Below are 18102 nucleotides of genomic sequence, written 5' to 3' on the forward strand. Positions count from 1 at the left end.
ACGTCGTTTTGGGCATTTCTTTTTTTTTTTTCTTCTTCTTCTTCAACGAGTCTGAGACAGAAGGAGAGGGAGAGGGAGGGAGAGGAAGAGAAAGAGGGAGAGGAAGAGGGAGAGAAGAGAGGGAAGCAGCAGCTCCGACCGCCTCCGACTGCCGTCATCGCAGCAGCAGCTCCAATCGTCGATCGTCAGCTCGTCGCAGCCCGTTCGTCGCAGCCCGTCAGCTCGTTGCAACTCCGGCCCCGCCTCCGCCTCCGCCTCCTCCTCCCCTTGTGGTTATGGCCCTTTCCACTCCTCCTTCTCCTCCTCCTTCTTCCTTCTCTTCTCTTCTCCTTCTCTGTTTCTGAAAAAAAAAAAAAAAATTAGGGGGATTCGAGGGAGCTCATTTTCGAGCTCCCTAGCATTACTCCTACTAGTATATACATATAGTGAGAAAGGGAGAGAATGAGAGTAAGTCATGAGTAGAAGGGACAAATGGTAGGTAGATAGAAATGGGGAGAGGCTAGGATGGCTATCAGAGGTGATGGTAGCGAATGTTAAAAGTATGGACATAACGTGGGTGTTTAGAAAGTGATTATTTTAAAGATTTTTTTGATTTTTTGAGTATTTTAGTTTTTATGTTTGGGAAGATAGGATAGATTTTTATTTGAGTTGTTGTATTAAAAAATGTGTTTAAAATGATATTTGAGGCTGAAATTACAAAAATTGTCCCTAACCTCACTTTTTTCAAAATTTATCTAAAAGGGCAAAATTGTCATTTACTAAATGTGCCTACACTGTGAGCCTACGCTGAACCTACACTATCAATGTGACAATGTAGGCTGCCCCATGCCAATTTGTATTTATTTATTTTTTAAAAATAAATCATTAATTTAGGGTATTTGAGGTTATTTAGTTTTTTTAATGTTTGAGGCTATTTTAACCTCAAAAGTGGGTTCCCAAACACCCCCAATAGCTAAGAAGAATATAGAGTGAAATAAGAGTTTATATGAAATTAAGACAAGTCTTTTATAACAATTTAATTTAAAAATAATAGTATTAGAAAGAAACTCATGAAGTGTGAGGTACCCATCAACATTCTTGGGTTCTATTAAAAAAAAAATTCTTGGGTGCATTTGAAAGCATCCGAGTCTTAAAAAAAGGATACTTTTTTTTTTTTTAGGGAAATATATCAAATTAGTTTGAAAAAATAATTATAAATTAGTAACAAATTTTATAAATATTAATAATTATAATTATAATTTTTTTTCATAAATCTACAATTAATTTTGAAAAATCCATTAAATTGTAATTTTTCCTATTTTTTCAGGGCCACCCGTGTAGAATCCCAACTCTCACCCCCAAGCTGTAAAACCGTGTGCTACCACTAGCCGTTTAGTGGAAAAATTAGGTGCTCCACACCACACCACGCCACACCACACCACACATTTTAGGGCAAAATTAGGTAAATTACACTGACATCTCCCTGGTAGATTAAAATGATATATTTATTCATTAACTTGTGTAAATATAAAATAATAAAATAATGTTAATATTTTATTTATGTCATTTCAAAAAAAATAACAATCATTTTCTTTAGTTTAATTTATACAAAAAAATTAATTTTTAATTTTTTGTGTTTTTTATTTGTACTGAATTTTGTAATATTTTAAGTAATTTTTTTTATTTTTTAAATACAACTAATCTATATATACTTAAGAAGTATAATATTTTGTGATTTTTTTAAAATTCACTAAATACAAAAAAAATATAAAAATACAAAAATTCAGTAATACTGTAATAAATGTAGGTGAATAGATGAGAAAGAAAAATGATGGTGAAAATAAAAATGAAAAATTCTATTCATATATTAAATTTAAACAAAAAATATCATAAAAAAGAATTGTGATAGTGATATTTTTATAAATATAAATCATGTTTATAAGTGTTTTGTTTCAAAGTGAAAGATCATTATTAAACTATATCATTGCGTTTGAAAATTTTATATGAAATTTATGTTTTTATATCATCACTTAATAAGAATATGTTCAGGTAGAATTTAATGGCAGAAAATTATAGAATGTAGTCATGATAATAAAAAGAATAAATTGTGGGAAAAAAGACAAAATGGTCATTTAAAAATTTTTAGGACATGACATCAGCAATTCATGGAACAATTTATAATGAAATTACAAACCTCAAAAAAGAGAATATAATTTTTCAAACGTGAGGATGAATCTGTATTAAATAGAAACTTCAGGGGGTGTCAGAATAACTTACCCAAAAAATTATTAGCTGCTTGCGGGTAGGGTTGCAAATGAGCCGAGCCGTATTGAGCTCGAGCTTGGCTCGTTTGCTTATCGAGTTCGTTTATTGAGTTCGAACTCAACTCGGCTCGGTAAGATTTTTTAATATTATTTAAATAAAAAATAATTAATATTATTTAATATATAAATAATATATTTATTATATAACTTAAATAAAAATAAACGAGCTGAGTTTGAAGAACCAAGCTTATTCGAATTCGGACTTGACTCGTTTATTAAATGAGCCTAATATTCAAGCTCAAACTGACCTTGTTTACTAAACGAACTGAACCAAGCCGAGCCCTTAATAAGTCGAACCGAGTTTGTTTATCGATTCATTTACCATCCCTACTTACAGATATCACGAATTTTTATCTTCAACTAATCATTAATTATTAGGTTCTATGTTGTTCTTATGTTTGAGATTAAAAAATTCGTTTGACATTATTTTTTAAAATTTTTATAATTATTATAAAAGAAAAATAAAATATTTATAATTTAAATATAATACTTTAATTTTTAATTTATTTAATCTTTTGTGTGTTTTTAATCCCCACTGACGCCTTGAAGGGATGACGCTAGCTTCCACCCATCATCACCATCCTAATGTTAAATTAAGAAATTGTTTGGATGTCTTAAATAAATGTATTTTTTAATTTTTTGAATTAAAAAGTTGAGAAAAAAAATATGGTTGTTTAGGTTAAATTTTTGACTTTTTATAAAAAAAATATATATTAAAAAATTATATAAATTAATGTGTAGAAAAAAATTAAGATTAAAAATTATGTAATGTACTTTTGATAAATAATTATAATTTTTTAATATTTTAAATAAATTTTTGACATTTTAAATTTTTTTTATCACATGCTAAACTTGGCCTAAACAAAGTGAAAGTGGCTTGATTTATATCTAAAAGAAAGTCGCTTGATTTGATTTGATGCTTTTATGCTGAAAAGATGAACGCTTCAGATCATCTCACGTGCCTCCCCTCCTCACACCACAAAAAGGTTCTCTGATTACACATCCCCCTATTCCCTCAATTGTTCATTGCTGTTGCTGATGCTCTCTCTCGCTGTCTCTGTCTCTGTCTCTCTCTAAACTGCTTTTGGCAGCCAGTGACCCAGAAACCAACGGACTTGTAACTGATGAATTCCAGAAATGAAGATGAAGCATATGCTACCAGCTTTAACCTCTGAGTACATGCCTATTCTCACTTTTCTTTAATTTGTTCTCTCTCTCTCTCTCTCTCCTTGTTCATCTTTCAATTTGATTTTCCATTTTTCAATTCTGTCTGTTTTGATCACTAATAGTCGAGAAAAACCCGGTTTGTGATCATAGAGGAAAATACTCTCACACAACCATTCAATTTTAGAGTTTTTGGTTTCTGGGTCTCTGCTCCCATAGAAAATAATGGTACTTTCCTTGTGTTTGTTCATGCCTAAGTAATGGTTTGGTGGTATTTATTCTTGCGTTTTTAGGGTTTTGTTTGGTGGGTATTGCTTCTTATATTCTCAGTTCTCTTTAATTTGCTCTCTCTTCTTGTTCAGCTTTCAATATACCCATCAATTCTGTCTGTTTCAATCGCTAATAATCTAGAAAAACCCAGTTTTTATATTATTTTGCAACCTTCAAAAAATCATATAGGAAAATTCTCTCACAGAACCATTCAGTTTCAGTATCTTTGGTTTATGGGTCTGCTCACATATAAAATAATGGTGCTTTGCTTGTGTTCATTCATGCCTAAGTAATGCTTTGGTGGTATTTGTTCTTGGGTTTTTAGGGTTTTGGTTGGTGGGTATTGCTTCATATTTATTGTATCAATGGGGGGTTTTTGAACTCAGGATCAAACACTCACTGAAATTTACTCTAGACTGTCCGAGTTTGTTGTATTGTTGATTGCAATGGAAGGAGGTGGGGAAAAGAACAAGGGGGTGGTTGTGGCGGTTGTGAAAACCCCGGATAAGAGTAAAAGGGATGAGTGGAGCGAAGGAGGGATTATGAGTTTATTAGATGTGTATGAAACAAAGTGGTCACTCCGAAATCGAGCCAAGTTGAAGGGGAGTGATTGGGAAGAGATAGCTGGGCAAGTTTCAGCCCGTAATTGTGGGACAAAGCCTGGAAAAACACCTAACCAATGCAAGAACAAAATTGAGGCGATGAAGAAAAGGTATCGCATGGAGTTAGCTGTAAATAACCATTCTGGTTGGCAATTCTATGCTAGGATGGATGGATTGGTGAAAGGGACACATTGTTTGGAACATAAGGTTGGAGATGTGGTTGCAAATGGGGTGACAGAGACAGAGGGTTTGCAAGCTTTGCCAAATTTAGTGGGTGATTTGGAAACTGATACCAAGAGGGTAGACGATAACGGCCCCGCCCATGTTCAGATTGTTGAGAAAGCTCAAAATTACAAGACAGTAGACGAAAGCGGCCAGAATCACGTTCAGGTTGTTAAGAAAGCTCAAAATTGCAATACAATAGTCGAACGTGGACAGAATCATGTTCAGGATGACAATCAAGATGATGCGTCTGATACAGTTCCTAATAACAGTGAATTTAGTACCCCCAGAAACAAAGCAGCCAGAGTGGCTGACAGGTCATTAAAGGTAAATTCTTTTAAGCGAAGGAAGAGATCGGGCAACGACATGGCAGAGAGTATTAGGGTGTTAGCTCATTCAATGTTGAAAATTGAACAGGCACGGATGGAAATGTACAGGGACTCGGAACGCCTGAGGGTAGAGGCAGACATCAAGCGAGCAGAAATGGACCTTAAGAGGACTGAAATAGTTGCAAAAACCCAGTTGCAGATTGCCAAGCTCTTGGTTAAGAGGACATGCAACCATAACAACAAAAGCGGAAATTCATCCTTGGTTGGTGAACACAATGTTGCGACAAATCCAGAGGAAAGAAGTGGTTAGTATTGTTGCATGTCTTTTAGATAGTTATCATATATTTTCAAATGCATATTTGTTTGTGGTCTTCTTTAACTAGTTTGTAGAACATGAATATGTATTTAGTTGAAGTTTTTGTGAATAGCTGTTGTCATTTCTTTATTTCTGGTTCTTACTTCAAACCTTAACTTTTAAACTTCTTGCAGATCCCCATTTTTATATTCTATTCCGTATCCTTCTCATTTTGTTTCTTGTTACTGGATTCTTATCCTTTCAGGGTTTTGGATATTAGTATTATCAAGTGTCATCCATGATATCTTTGATTGGCATGGCTGATGCCATAATCTTCAACCGCTTAAATCTTATTAGATGAAAACAATGTTTTGACTATGTGTGTGTTGTGTGATTCTGTAGGCACACATTAAAGTGATGATGTAGCATAGTAGTTACAACGTCTCTTAACATTTCATTATACCATTCCTTTTTTAATAACGAATATTATTTTGTTAAAAAATCTTGCACCGCTGGATTAGGTTCTGGCTAGGGAGAGTATGGTAGTTTATGATAACTTCCGCTCCATCAAACTCTTTGCTTGCACTCAAAGACTGTTTGGATTATGGATTTGAGGCGAGATTTGCGGAGGGAAAGAACAAGAGAAGGGAATAGTGAAAAAAAAATTAGCCTGCATTTCATTCACTTTTCTCTTCACTTTTGCTTTCCCTTCACAAATCCCTCCCCGAATCCATGAACCAAAAACCGCCACAGTGAACCTAGAGTCAGTTAAACTCCAATTGGCTGCATGGAGCAGTAGCAGCATTCATAATATGTTAGGCTGTGTCAGAAAAAGGTTAATGCTAGTTTGGGGTGTTAAGTTGATAAGGATTTTTTAGATACAATGGCAATGCCATGCCCTACTCTGGTTGTCACTGATGTTAAGGGAAATTTGTAAGATGAAGAGACGAAAATGGTACCTACCAAATTCATGCTAGAAGTTCAGATTGGAGATTTCTTGAAGAACAATATATGGTTATTTATGTGCTTGAGAAAAATTTAGGCCACCGCTCGATTCTCATTTCACCTTAGGCTGCAAATGGTTCTTAAAAATGTTGACTCAAGGAAAATGTCATGGTATTTAAGAAAAATGAATCAACAGTTTATTCTGGTGACAGGACATAATTTGGAGCAGCCTTCATTCAAATAAGTTTAGTGGGCTTAAGGTGAACTAAAAATTCAGTTTATTTGGATTTGATTGCTAAAATTTGTGCAAGGATCCGTGAAACCAGCCTAATTGATATTTTTACCATTTTATTAACATAAATCCTTATGGAAAACAGGGAAATATTAGTTGCTAAATAATTCATCCAGCTGCTCATATCGGTTGCTTTGTACTGTTGGTGTTTTGGTCGCTAATTTGACCAAAGCTTTTTTTTTGGGGGGGGGGGGGGAATATTAAATCAGATGGTATACCTTTTATGGGTAAATTACAAATACATCCCTTGAGATTTAATTAAAATACAAATTGTCCTCTGTGATCTTGGAAATTACATTCCACCTCTTGAGATTTTTAATTTCATAACAAATTGTCATTTTTATTAATAAATCATCAAGTCAATTATCAGTTTTTAATGATATTAGAAATATATTTTAATTAATAATTTATGCAATTTTATTATTGTATAGGAGAACAATTATGAATTTTATTTTTGTTAGTTAATTCTGTTAAATAAAAAATTGATGGGACTTAAGGTTTAGTTTGGTTTCGTTAAATAAATAATTTTAACAATTGGATATTTGTAATTTTTTAAACCACATGAGGCAAATTGTATTTTAAGCAAACCTCAGGGGTTTACTCATATTTTTATTAAAGCTCGTTAAATCATTGACAACTGGTATGTTGTTTTTCAGGATGATCAATAAAACCAATGCCTCAAGTTGGAGAGTGACGTGTCAGAGAACTGGTCTGATGTTTGTGTTCCTGCCATAAAACTCATACTGGTATGATTTTCTTATGTATGTATAATCAAATTAATCTGTATAAAATTCAAGTGATTGTGTGTTGTCAATAACTTAAGAAACTGGGCAGCATTGGGGATGAAATTATTATCATTGAAAAATAAATAACAGAATCACTACCTGAAGCAAATGATCAATAGCTTATCTGGAGATCCATTTTGTTTTCATAACTGTCTATGATTACACACACACACACTCTAGAAAATAGAAATTAAAGATGACACATCGTTCTTTATATGGGTTAGGCGCTTCGATCAATTTGTCCAGCTTCTTGTGGGATGATCCACCTTTCTCCATAGCTTGCCTTGCCATAATCCCCAATTCTTGTGCCCTCTCTCGGGCTTTCCTCCCTTTCTCTACTCATCAACTCCTTAACCTTGTGACAAATCACATCATGCTCAATGGTGTTGATTCCCTCTGTCCCAACCCTCCGTCTCCCTTGTGGTTGCGGGTCGACCAATATCCCTGCTCCCAATCCGTCCGCTACATACTTGGCATTCAACCCTTGTTTGGCCCCCATAGGCCAACCCAACATTGGGATCCCATTCAACAAGCTCTCTAACAGAGTTCGAACCACAGCGACTCAAAAACCCACCCATTGAGGGGTGTGCTAATATGCTCCTCTGCTCCACCCAATCCTTTGCAATTAATCCTCTCTCTTTCACCCTTTCCTCCCATCCGTCTGGTGGGGTCCATTTTGTCGATGGTACAACCCAAATAAATGGATGGCTGGCCATCTCCAGCCCCATTGCAATCTCATCCATTTGGGTGTTCGACACGTGTGCTTGTGTACCGAATGATATGCATATCACCCCACTCGGACGCAATTGCTTGTTAAGCCATTTGATGTACCAACACAATTGATCGTCACTGGTTGCTTTTTGGTCAATCTGGTTGACGAGAAGAAGTTGGCCCACACACCATGCATATGACTTCTTAAAGAATGATTCAAGAGTGGCTACGTACTCACCTTCAAGCTCTTCAAAGCTATTGACTATGAATCCCCAGCTATCTGCATCGGCTTCTCCAACCTCAGCCATGAACTGCAGCCACGGGTCGTCGGCATTGCCCTTTTGGAGCGAGTTTGGTAAGTCCGCTCGCTTCAAGCTGAACAGAACTTTTACTTGGCTCAAATTTATCGGATCAGAATCCAACATAGCCCTGATGCATGGGCTATGCAAACTAGTGGCTTTACCGATAGCCATAGGTAACATGCCCATTCCATGGCTAACAAGCCGAGGAATGCCAAATGAACAACATGAATCGAGCATCCACTGGAGGAAGAAACAAGCCGAGGAATGCCAAATGAATGACATGAAATGAGCATCCACTCAAGGAAGAAGTCCGATATCACGCAAATAGGAAGGCATCCAGCTATAGACATCTCTCTGAGGACACCCTCGAAGGGCTCCTTCAGCATTTTGGTGGCTCTTAGGAACGTTAGAAAAAGATCCATTGAAGGAAGGTGAGCCGTGTTCTCGCACCCCGGTGGCAATTTGGGGACTTGTGGAAATGGTAACACGTGGAGAGAGATTCGTGGATGTTTTGAGACTTTGCAAGCAATATACGGAACATTTGATGGGATGGTGATGATGGTTACTGTGATGCCGCGGCACGAAAGAGCTTGGGAGAGGTCTAGTAATGGGCGGGTGTGGCCCCATGCCATGGTAGGGAAGATGACTACATGGGGTGGTGAAGCACAAACCAAAGCTTTTTCTTAGTTCTTACCCTTTTCCTTTTCTATGGGGAACAATGTTCATTTTTAAATGGGTTTTTATACAAGTACATATTAATGCACAATGATGAGAATTTAAGTCTAATCTCTTCAAGTCATGTCCATAATAATCTGATTTTTGAAGTTGGGTAATTAATTACTATATGTTATGGAGCTGATGGGGCATGATTTATGGCATGCTTCAAAAGGACGGTAGGGCGCGCCATTTTTTATTTTATTTTCTTAAATTTTGTACTGTAAGAAATTGAATCCGTAATCTCCTAAATGAATAAGCTCCCGTTTGGCAATTTTTCTCTACACAACTATAACATCTAAATTATAAAATCAAAAATCAAAAATTCTTCTCAAACGGATATAGTTAGGTTAAATTAATCAACAAGTCGGATTAAAAAAATTATTACCAAAAGGAGCCTAAGTTTACAGGCTTGGACACTATTTTTTTTTTTTTTTTTGAGAACATGGAAAACATTTATATTAAAATTAATAACATACAAAATAGGATCTCAAAAGGTCATACAAACCATACAACAAAAGGAAAAAAAATAACAAATCTACCAAAAAGACCAACTACGGTACAAGAAAAATCACCGATCTTATAAATGTGGTCTGGAAAGTAAGATTTGTATTAAACTAAACAAAATTTGGTTGAAAATCTGCGGTTCCCGTCTACGTCACCCCCATTGCCGCTGCCCAATTCTGCTACCACTGCTACCGTATTTCGAACACAACCAGAAGCTAGAGTTGAAAAAGAGGTATACCCACAATAGTATGGAAGAAGGTTTAAGAGGAGGAAATCATTGTGGGGGTAGAAAATTCAAAAATTTACACTGAAAACGGAGGGAAAAACTCTCAAACTCCTATTTCAAATATAAAAAGTTTATATTTATACTCTAAAATTACAGATCTACAAATGTAGATCTACACTTTAGAAATGTAAAGAGAGTTGTCGGAGTATTGCAGGGGAATTGCCGAATCCTAGAGAAAGAAGCTCTGCCCTCACCTTCTCTATCTCTCATTCTTGATATTTGCTTCGCATTTTTCCTAACCAATTTTTTTTTTTTTTTATTTTTGTGAAAAACAACAAGCATATTGGCTTTTTTGAGTTTTTTGGATCACATTAACCCTATTTTTTTTTTTGTATTTTTTTTTAAAAAAAAGTTAAAAGTGAGCTTTTAATCGACTTCGCAAATGGTGGTGGCATTTTATAATGAGGAGAAATTACATTTTAAAAATTATTTTTAAATTAATGATAAATTTTATAAATATTAAAATGCAAAGTCATAAACTTTTGGATATATTACACTTTATATTCTTAAATTATTGCCAAATTATCTAAATAGTGTCTGAACTATCGATTGAATCTAGTAAGTTCTTATAGTATTTAAACTATCGATTAAATCCATTAAGTCTCTAAAGTATTTAATTTAAACTTATTTAGTTCTTGAAAAGATTACAAAAATAAAACATAAGTTCATAAGTATTATAAATTAATAAAAGACCTTACTCAATTAAGAACTTATTTCAACAAAATCTTAAATTTGTATTTTGTCTTTGAAAAGTACTTTATTTTGTTGTTTGTTTAAATTAACATTAGAATCTGATTTTTCAATCTTACTAATAAAATTATTTGGCTATTAGATATACTGAAAAAGTAGAATCAGATGATTTAATTAATAACATTTCACTATAAATAATAATAACACAAAATGATACATTAATTAAGTAATACGGTAAATTATGCAAATAGTCCATGTAGTTTACACGATGTGTCAATTTGATCTCTGTAGTTTCAATTTGCTCGATTTTGCCCCTTAATTTAACGGATTGTGTCATTTTAGTCCAATAAATAACGGTTGTAAGTTAATTTAACAAAAGGTCAAACAATGTATCAATTTGGTCCCTGTACTTTACACGATGTGTCAATTTGGTCCCTGTAATTTCAATTTTCTCAATTTTGATAAGGATTAAATTGACACATTGTGAAAAATACAGGGTCCAAATTGATATATTGTTTGACTTTCCGTTAAATTAACTTAACAACCGTTATTTATTGGACTAAAATGACACAATCCGTTAAATTAAAGGGCAAAATCGAACAAATTGAAACTATAAGGACCAAATTAACACATCGTGTAAACTATATGGATTATTTGCATAATTTTCACTAAGTAATAAAAAGAACTTAGTGAAAAATTTAAAAACAATTTGAAAATTATAAAAACGCCAAGATATTAATTTGTGATTATATTTGAATTTTAAATAACGAATGACAATCCCAATCAAACAATCAAAAACAAACCAACACAATGATTCAATGTGGAGAAATTACAATTGGAGCACCTCTAATTGTTATAAAAAAATCATAGGCCAAAATCACAAAACAATCTACTAAGAAGATAAAAAGAATTAAACAAGTGTACTCTCCATTACTTAATGAATCCACGCCCAAATTGAACCGAACCCAATGTGCCTATTCTACCACCATCTTCACTTCGAAATTATCTTGCCCAACGTTGAATTTATAACGCCGATATCGAATCCACGACGATGAGCCACTCTAGAATCCACCAAAATTTCAAACCCAAATTCTTCGGAATCCACCGAAGAACAACACTCTCTTTTGTGAATAAACAAAAACAAACAAACCATTGATGATGTTAATATGAAATTCAAGGATCTATTTATCACTCTTAAATCATCAAGGAAACACTCATAAAGTACTCTCAAATACAAAACACTTTATTTCTTGTTCCTTTCTGAAAATTTGGACAGTCCAAACCGTAGAAACAGCAAATTGTCTTCTTTATAGTAAACTGAATCACGAAGACCGCTCGAGCGCACATTTCACTGCTCGAGCGGTGTGAGCAAAGACGGCGCAAAATATATAGGCTGACCGCTTGAGCGCAACTTTCATCGCTCAAGTGGTAAAGCTTTCTTCTATATACAGCTCGATCCCCGTACATAATCAACGAAGTGGCAAACATGAAAGAATCAGAATCACAAACTTCTCTACATAAGTATAATTCGATTTGGATTCGCATCTAAACACTCATAGTTTCACTGTAATAAAAGAGCGAATAAAATTACAACTGAAATGAGTTTTTTCAAACAGGATTGCCAATTACAAAAACCTAGCATTCTCCCTCTTTGGCAACTCTGTGACAAAACACACCTAACAAAAAAAATTCTAAACACCCCAACCCATTATAACGAACAAAAAAAAACTTCTTTCTCAATGTCATGATCTGCAAGACAGCTATTAATGCTACAAGAGTATATGAAAACAATAGACATATGGCAAGATTATCTTAAAGCATGAATATATGGACATATGAATAGATGAAAATTTGAGATTTTAAGAACATGCCACATGCAACATGAAAAGATGAAAATTTTAAGAAACATGCAGACACACTCAAAATTCTCCTCCTTTTTGTCATGAATTGTCAAAGGAAGCTCAGTTAACGAAAGCAAAAGTATAAACCAGACAAGCAAGGACATGGTGATATAATAATCAATAGCATGTGACAAATAAGCAATAAATAAGCAGTGCATAGCAACATACAAACTAACTAATACCAATCTCCCTTGCAAAACCAATCAATGTAAGACATGCCCAAAAAAATCTCTACAACGATTAACCAAACTCTCCTTTACTAAAAGCAATCACAAGCACCGAAAACAACGAACAAAAAATAAAAGACAAAAAATAATATGATGGAGTAAGTAAGGAATTTCATATTTGTACCTTAAAACACACAAGAATATCTAAGAAACATAATTACTTGAAAGAATGTGATGCAATATGTGAAAAGTATAGATCCCATGATAAAAGAGTGTGTGTGGCTCTTGGAGTTGGACAAACATTAGATTCAAATCCTAGTAGTGATCTGATGGTTGGATTTCCAGCAAGAGGATCTAAACACAACTTAGGAAAGTCAAACCATTAGGAATCAATGGGTATTTATTGAGTAAATACAAAGGCTCCTCCTCAATACACTCACTGGCAGCTTTCACACTCAAGAGTATGGAAACTGAACCAAAGAAGCATGGCTAGAATAAGGAAAGCCTGTTTGGTGACTCTGAGGTAGCCTTTTCCTCATGCCCTGTCTAAAATAATAATAAAAAAGGGAAAGCCGTAGAGATGAAACAAGATAGTAGGTGGTTAAGAAACTCAACATCACCCATGAGAAATTTGATCACTTATGCAGACGATTCCGATATTTGCTAATATAAGAGTGTGTATAGAATGAGACATACTATTCAAAGTACACACACTTTGAAATGAATAATGACCACAGAAAACACACACATATTAACATATAATAAATATTCTCATCAATTCCAATATGCACCAAGAACGTTTCAAAAATTTCAACTTGCAAAATCATACTAGGAAATTATTATTATTATTATTATAAATAAAATAAGAAGGAAACGAACAAACACACACAAAAGACCCAAAATCAAACAAACAAAATACTCAAAACAAAAAGTGAAAAAAAAAAAAACAAAACAAACAAAAATGAATAAACAAATGAACACAAATCAAGTTTTCTCACCCAAACCACTTAAGTATAAACAAATTTGTGCGTATTGCAACTCTTGGGTGACGTCCTAACATTGTGGTTCCCCTCCCATTCAATGGGAACCCATCTCGATTTAGTTTCCAACCTCCTACTCCAAAGTCTAGGCAAATGCAAACTCGTTTCATGTTTGGTCTCGAGCAAATCAAAACAATAAGGTCTAATTTGACACTGAACCTCATTACGACTAATGAAATGTCTTTACCCGACAAGGTATTAGAATTTCTTTTACCTTTATGAGACATTCTCTCATACAACTCATAACAATAAAGGCGAATATGACCATACATACCACAATGATAACAAATAAAAATATGGTGTACCTTCTTTTCTTTGGCCTTACCAATTCTAGGAAGATTGAGAAGTCCATCCTCATATTGAATTCTTTGCTTCTATTTTCTTGAGTTCTTGTTTTATGAGATATAGATGCACTCCATTTTTGCTCTTTGTCACCACAAAATCCAATGCCACTGTTGTCACAACACATTTGTTAAGGCCTAATGATATTGTCCAAAAGCTTTGATCCTTTGTTTCAAAGACCAATGGTAACCATAATACACTTGAGTTTTTCCTCTTTCTTGATGATTAGCTCTTCTAAGGCAACTTGGGACATCTTGCGAGTTTCAATATTTTCTTCATATGTTGCATAGATTTGATGTAGCTCATTCCTCTCTGTCTCACAAGTCAAGAGTCTTGCACAAAGAACTTGTCGATCACTAGAAATCTTGATGGCATCATTCCTAGCCTCGGAAATCTCCTTCTTTAATTTGATATTCTCACTTTCACAAGCTTTAAGTTTGATAGTGAGTTTGTCATTCAACTTAGATAAGTTAAGAAACTCCTTGTACAACTTTTTATAAGCTTGTTATAGTGCTTCATTATCTACATCACTAACACTCTCCGAGGATTCATCATCAATGACATTCTCAATTGGTCTCTTTGAATCCTCCATTCGTTCTTCAATTCTAGAAGCCGCCATGAAAGCTAGAAATTGGTCATGCTCCTCTTCGCCTTGAGCCTCGTTGTCACCCTCATCTTTATTAGACTCTAATTCATCATCCTAGGTCATAGCAAAAGCTTTTTTGTTTTTCAAACGATTAGGGCACTCTTGAACAAAGTTCCCAAAATCTTAGCATTCATAGCATTGGATTCTTTGAGGTGTCTCTTGTATCTTTCCTTTCTTCTTCTTCTTGATTGTAGAATTAATTTTGAGTTAATCTTGCCTTTAGATTTATGAGTTGATTCTAAAAGATTAGGCTTCTTTTTTCAGAAAAGACTTTTTAAATTGTTTTAGAAAAGTATCTGTAATCTTGGAATTAAACTTACAATCCTCATTGAAATCCTTTCGAACGCTATGAGTACTACTAAAAGCAATTCATCTTTTTGTTTTTTTTGAAATTTATACGAGCTTCATAAGTTTGAAGATTTCCAACCAAATGATTCAACTTTAGGTTATCAACATCTTGAGATTCCTCAATAGCCTTAACTTTTGGTTGAAATCAATCAAGCAAGAACCTCAAAATTTTTTCCACAACCTTGGATTTCGATTTGTTTTCACCTAAATTGAACGATATCACTCAACTTCACATAAAATTCATCAAATGTCTTACTATTTTTCATGGAAATGTTTTTAAAACTAGATGTGAGCCTTTGAAGTTTTGAGTGAACCAAATGAGTGCCCTCATGAATAGTTTGTAAGATATTCCAAGCCTTTTTTGTGACTTCACAATTACAGATACAACTAAACTCTTCGGGTGTAACGGTACAAAAGAGAGAATTGATAGCTTCACTATTCCAGCAACTATTTTGATAATCACTTGTGTCCCACTTATCAATTGCTTTGGGAAAAATTACTCCATCAATGGTAATCGTCGGTTCGATTCACTCACACATGACGAATTGCCAAACTTTTTCATTAATAGATTTTAAAAACGCTCTCATCCAAGCTTTTCAAAAAGAATAATTGAATTTGTCAAGTAGGGGTGGTCAAGCTGTAGAATTCCCCTCACAAATTGAATCCATTATCACAAATCAAATAAGATCTCGCTATAATAGTTTTGGAAAACAAAGATTGAGCGACTCGCTCTGATACTAATTGAAAAATATATAAAAAATTCAATATATTGATTTGTGATTATGTTTTAATTTTAAATAACGAATGGCAATCCCAATCAAACAATCAAAAATAAACAGACATAGCGATTTAACGTGGAAAAACCACAATTGGAGCATCTCCAATTGTGATAATAATAATAAAAAAAAAACACGGGCTAAAACTACAAAATAATCCATTAAGAAGACAAAAAGAATTACACAAGTGTACTCTCAATTACTTAGCGGATTCACGCCCGAATTGAACCATCTCCAATGTGTCTCTTCCACCACCGTCTTCACCTCGGAATTGTCTTGCTTAACGTTAAATCCACAACGCCGATGTCAAATTCACGATAATGAGCCACTATGGAATCCACCAAAGCTTCAGGCCCAAATTCTCTCGAATCCACCGAAGAACAATTCTTTCTTTTGTGAATAAACGAAAATAAATAAACTCTTGATGATGTTGATATTTATGAATCCATTCATCACTCTTAAATCATCAAGAAAACACTCAAAAAGTATCCTCCAATATAAAACACTTTGTTTTTTGTTCCTCTTTGAAAATCTAGATAGCTCAAACCCTAGAAACAGTAAACTGCACACTTTATAGTAAACTGAATCACGAAGATCGTGTGTGCTCGAGCGGTGTGAGCAAAGGTGGCGCAAAACATATAGGTTGACCGCTCGAGCGCAACTTTCATCACTCGAGCAGTAAAAATTTCTTCTGCATACAGCTCAATCTCCGTACGTAGTCAACGAAGTGGAAACATGGAAGGATCAGGACAATAAACTCCTCTACATAAGCACAATTCGGATTGGATTCTGATTGGATTCGCATCTAAACACTCATAGCTTCAATGTAATAAAATAGCAAATAAAATTATAATTGAAAGGAGTTTTATCAAATGGGATTGTCAATTACAAAAACCTAACACAATCAATTAGAAATTATAAACGAAATTTGAAGTATATACAAATAAAGGCAAATACGTAGCTATCGTAAAATATAAGTAAAAAAATGTCATAGATAATTATTCTTACCCTTATAAAGAAAACTCAATATAAAAATTGAAGCCCACTTCTAAGGACAAAATAAAAAATTTTCAATTTTTCTGTACTTCGGGTAAATTTGTTTACTAATTTATAAATTTTATGGCCATATATTTTATCTTTGTAATCCTTTTAGGTAGGAGTGAGCAGTGTATATATCGATCTGCCCAAACTGACTGAATTGAATTGATCCGCTACATTTTGAACTGATATGTGATAACGAACCGACGGTTGCAAATTGATTTTTTCCAATCCGTCTAGTTTGGACGGATAACGGATTTGAGGTTCCTGTGGCCACAACCGAACCGCCAAATCGCGAGCACTCCTAGTAATTTATAAGACTTTGTGTTTTCAATTTGTTTAGATATTCTGTTTGTGTTTTCAATTAAAAAAGAATTTAAATATTTTGTTGAATATATTCTGTTGAAAAAAAGTTTTCAACTTGAATATATTTTTTGAATTAAAAAAAATAAATGTATTATTTATTTATATTTTTTTATTTTTAAATCTAACTATAAAAATAAAAAAAAAATGGTATATGCTGATTGATTTTTGTTTTCAAAAACAGATATAGATGTAACAATACAGAGACATACAATCTTTACTACTGCTCTGTTCATGGTTTTTGTGATTTGAATTATTTTTATATTTTAAGAATCACATATTATAATACTTTATGTGTATGAGGCATACAGTGATTGTAATATGTAGATGAGGCATGCAGTGATTGTAATATTCTAAAGTTTCAAACTTTTTTTTCATTGGATGAAGCATGCAATGATTGTAATACTTTTTTAAGTCATTGACTGTATAATATATATATATTTTTAAGGAAGTGCACAAGTTGAATTATGTTAAAAATTTTAAATCGCCAAACCGATTCACATCCATCCACTAATCTGCCAATTCACTCGATCCATATTCACCAAAGTGCGCGGACGGATGTGAATTGACTTTCTCTAATCCGTCAATTTGGCGGGCGAATGGCGAATTGGAGGTTTCATGGCCACAACCGACCCGCGCCCACCCCTATATTTAGGGACTGAGTGTTTGGGAAGTGAATTTTTATGTAGATTTTTTTAGTTGTAGAATATTATTGGAGAACATTTTTTTGGTGTTTGAGAAGATAGTTGGCTTTTTTGTGGTTGAATATGATGTTTGTGAGAGAAAAAGTGAAATGATTATATGATTGGATGTGATATTTTGTTTGGATTTATTTTTTTTTTGGTTTTGCAAAAAGTTTGTCTTTTAGTGAAAAAAAAAAAAAAAAAAAAACCAACACACAAACTTCCCAAACACCACCTAAATATGTTTGAATTAAATACTTTAGGGACTTCATAAATTCAATTGATATTATATACTTTAAGGACTAAGTAAACTCAATTGATAGTTCAAGGACTAAATAAGTAATTTTATCGTAATTACCATAATTTAAGGGTAGAAAGTAT

General features: G+C 33.7%; 2 protein-coding genes across 4 annotated transcripts; one reads left to right on the forward strand and one right to left on the reverse strand.

Annotated features, from left to right (window-relative positions):
- The first annotated feature begins 3141 nt into the window (after positions 1 to 3141).
- On the forward strand, positions 3142 to 7316 carry LOC114304379 (uncharacterized). Of its 3 annotated transcripts, none has more exons than XM_028249543.2 (3): positions 3219 to 3478; positions 4124 to 5195; positions 7079 to 7316. In XM_028249543.2, the coding sequence occupies exons 2-3, from the start codon at positions 4184 to 4186 to the stop codon at positions 7081 to 7083; spliced, it is 1017 nt and encodes a 338-aa protein (XP_028105344.2). In that variant the 5' UTR covers positions 3219 to 3478; positions 4124 to 4183; the 3' UTR covers positions 7084 to 7316. The 3 variants fall into 3 exon arrangements, with proteins under 3 accessions (XP_028105342.2, XP_028105344.2, XP_028105343.2); XM_028249542.2 differs by having other exon boundaries at positions 3313 to 3478; positions 4063 to 5195; XM_028249541.2 differs by having other exon boundaries at positions 3142 to 5195.
- A 268-nt stretch (positions 7317 to 7584) lies between these two features.
- Positions 7585 to 8391, reverse strand: LOC114304376 (putative UDP-glucosyl transferase 73B6). Its single transcript, XM_028249538.2, has one exon. It carries the CDS (start codon positions 8389 to 8391, stop codon positions 7585 to 7587), a length of 807 nt encoding a protein of 268 aa, XP_028105339.2.
- Between the last annotated feature and the right edge of the window lie 9711 nt (positions 8392 to 18102).

The sequence above is a fragment of the Camellia sinensis genome, chromosome 15 (assembly GCF_055761805.1).
Source record: "Camellia sinensis isolate YWXY chromosome 15, ASM5576180v1, whole genome shotgun sequence".
Lineage (NCBI taxonomy): Eukaryota > Viridiplantae > Streptophyta > Magnoliopsida > Ericales > Theaceae > Camellia > Camellia sinensis.

What these genes read in the sequence shown, in the direction of transcription:
- LOC114304379 (XM_028249541.2), top strand. Translation starts at nt 4,184, where the DNA reads ATGGAAGGAGGTGGGGAAAAGAACAAGGGGGTGGTTGTGGCGGTTGTG.
- LOC114304376 (XM_028249538.2), bottom strand. Translation starts at nt 8,391, where the DNA reads ATGGCTATCGGTAAAGCCACTAGTTTGCATAGCCCATGCATCAGGGCT.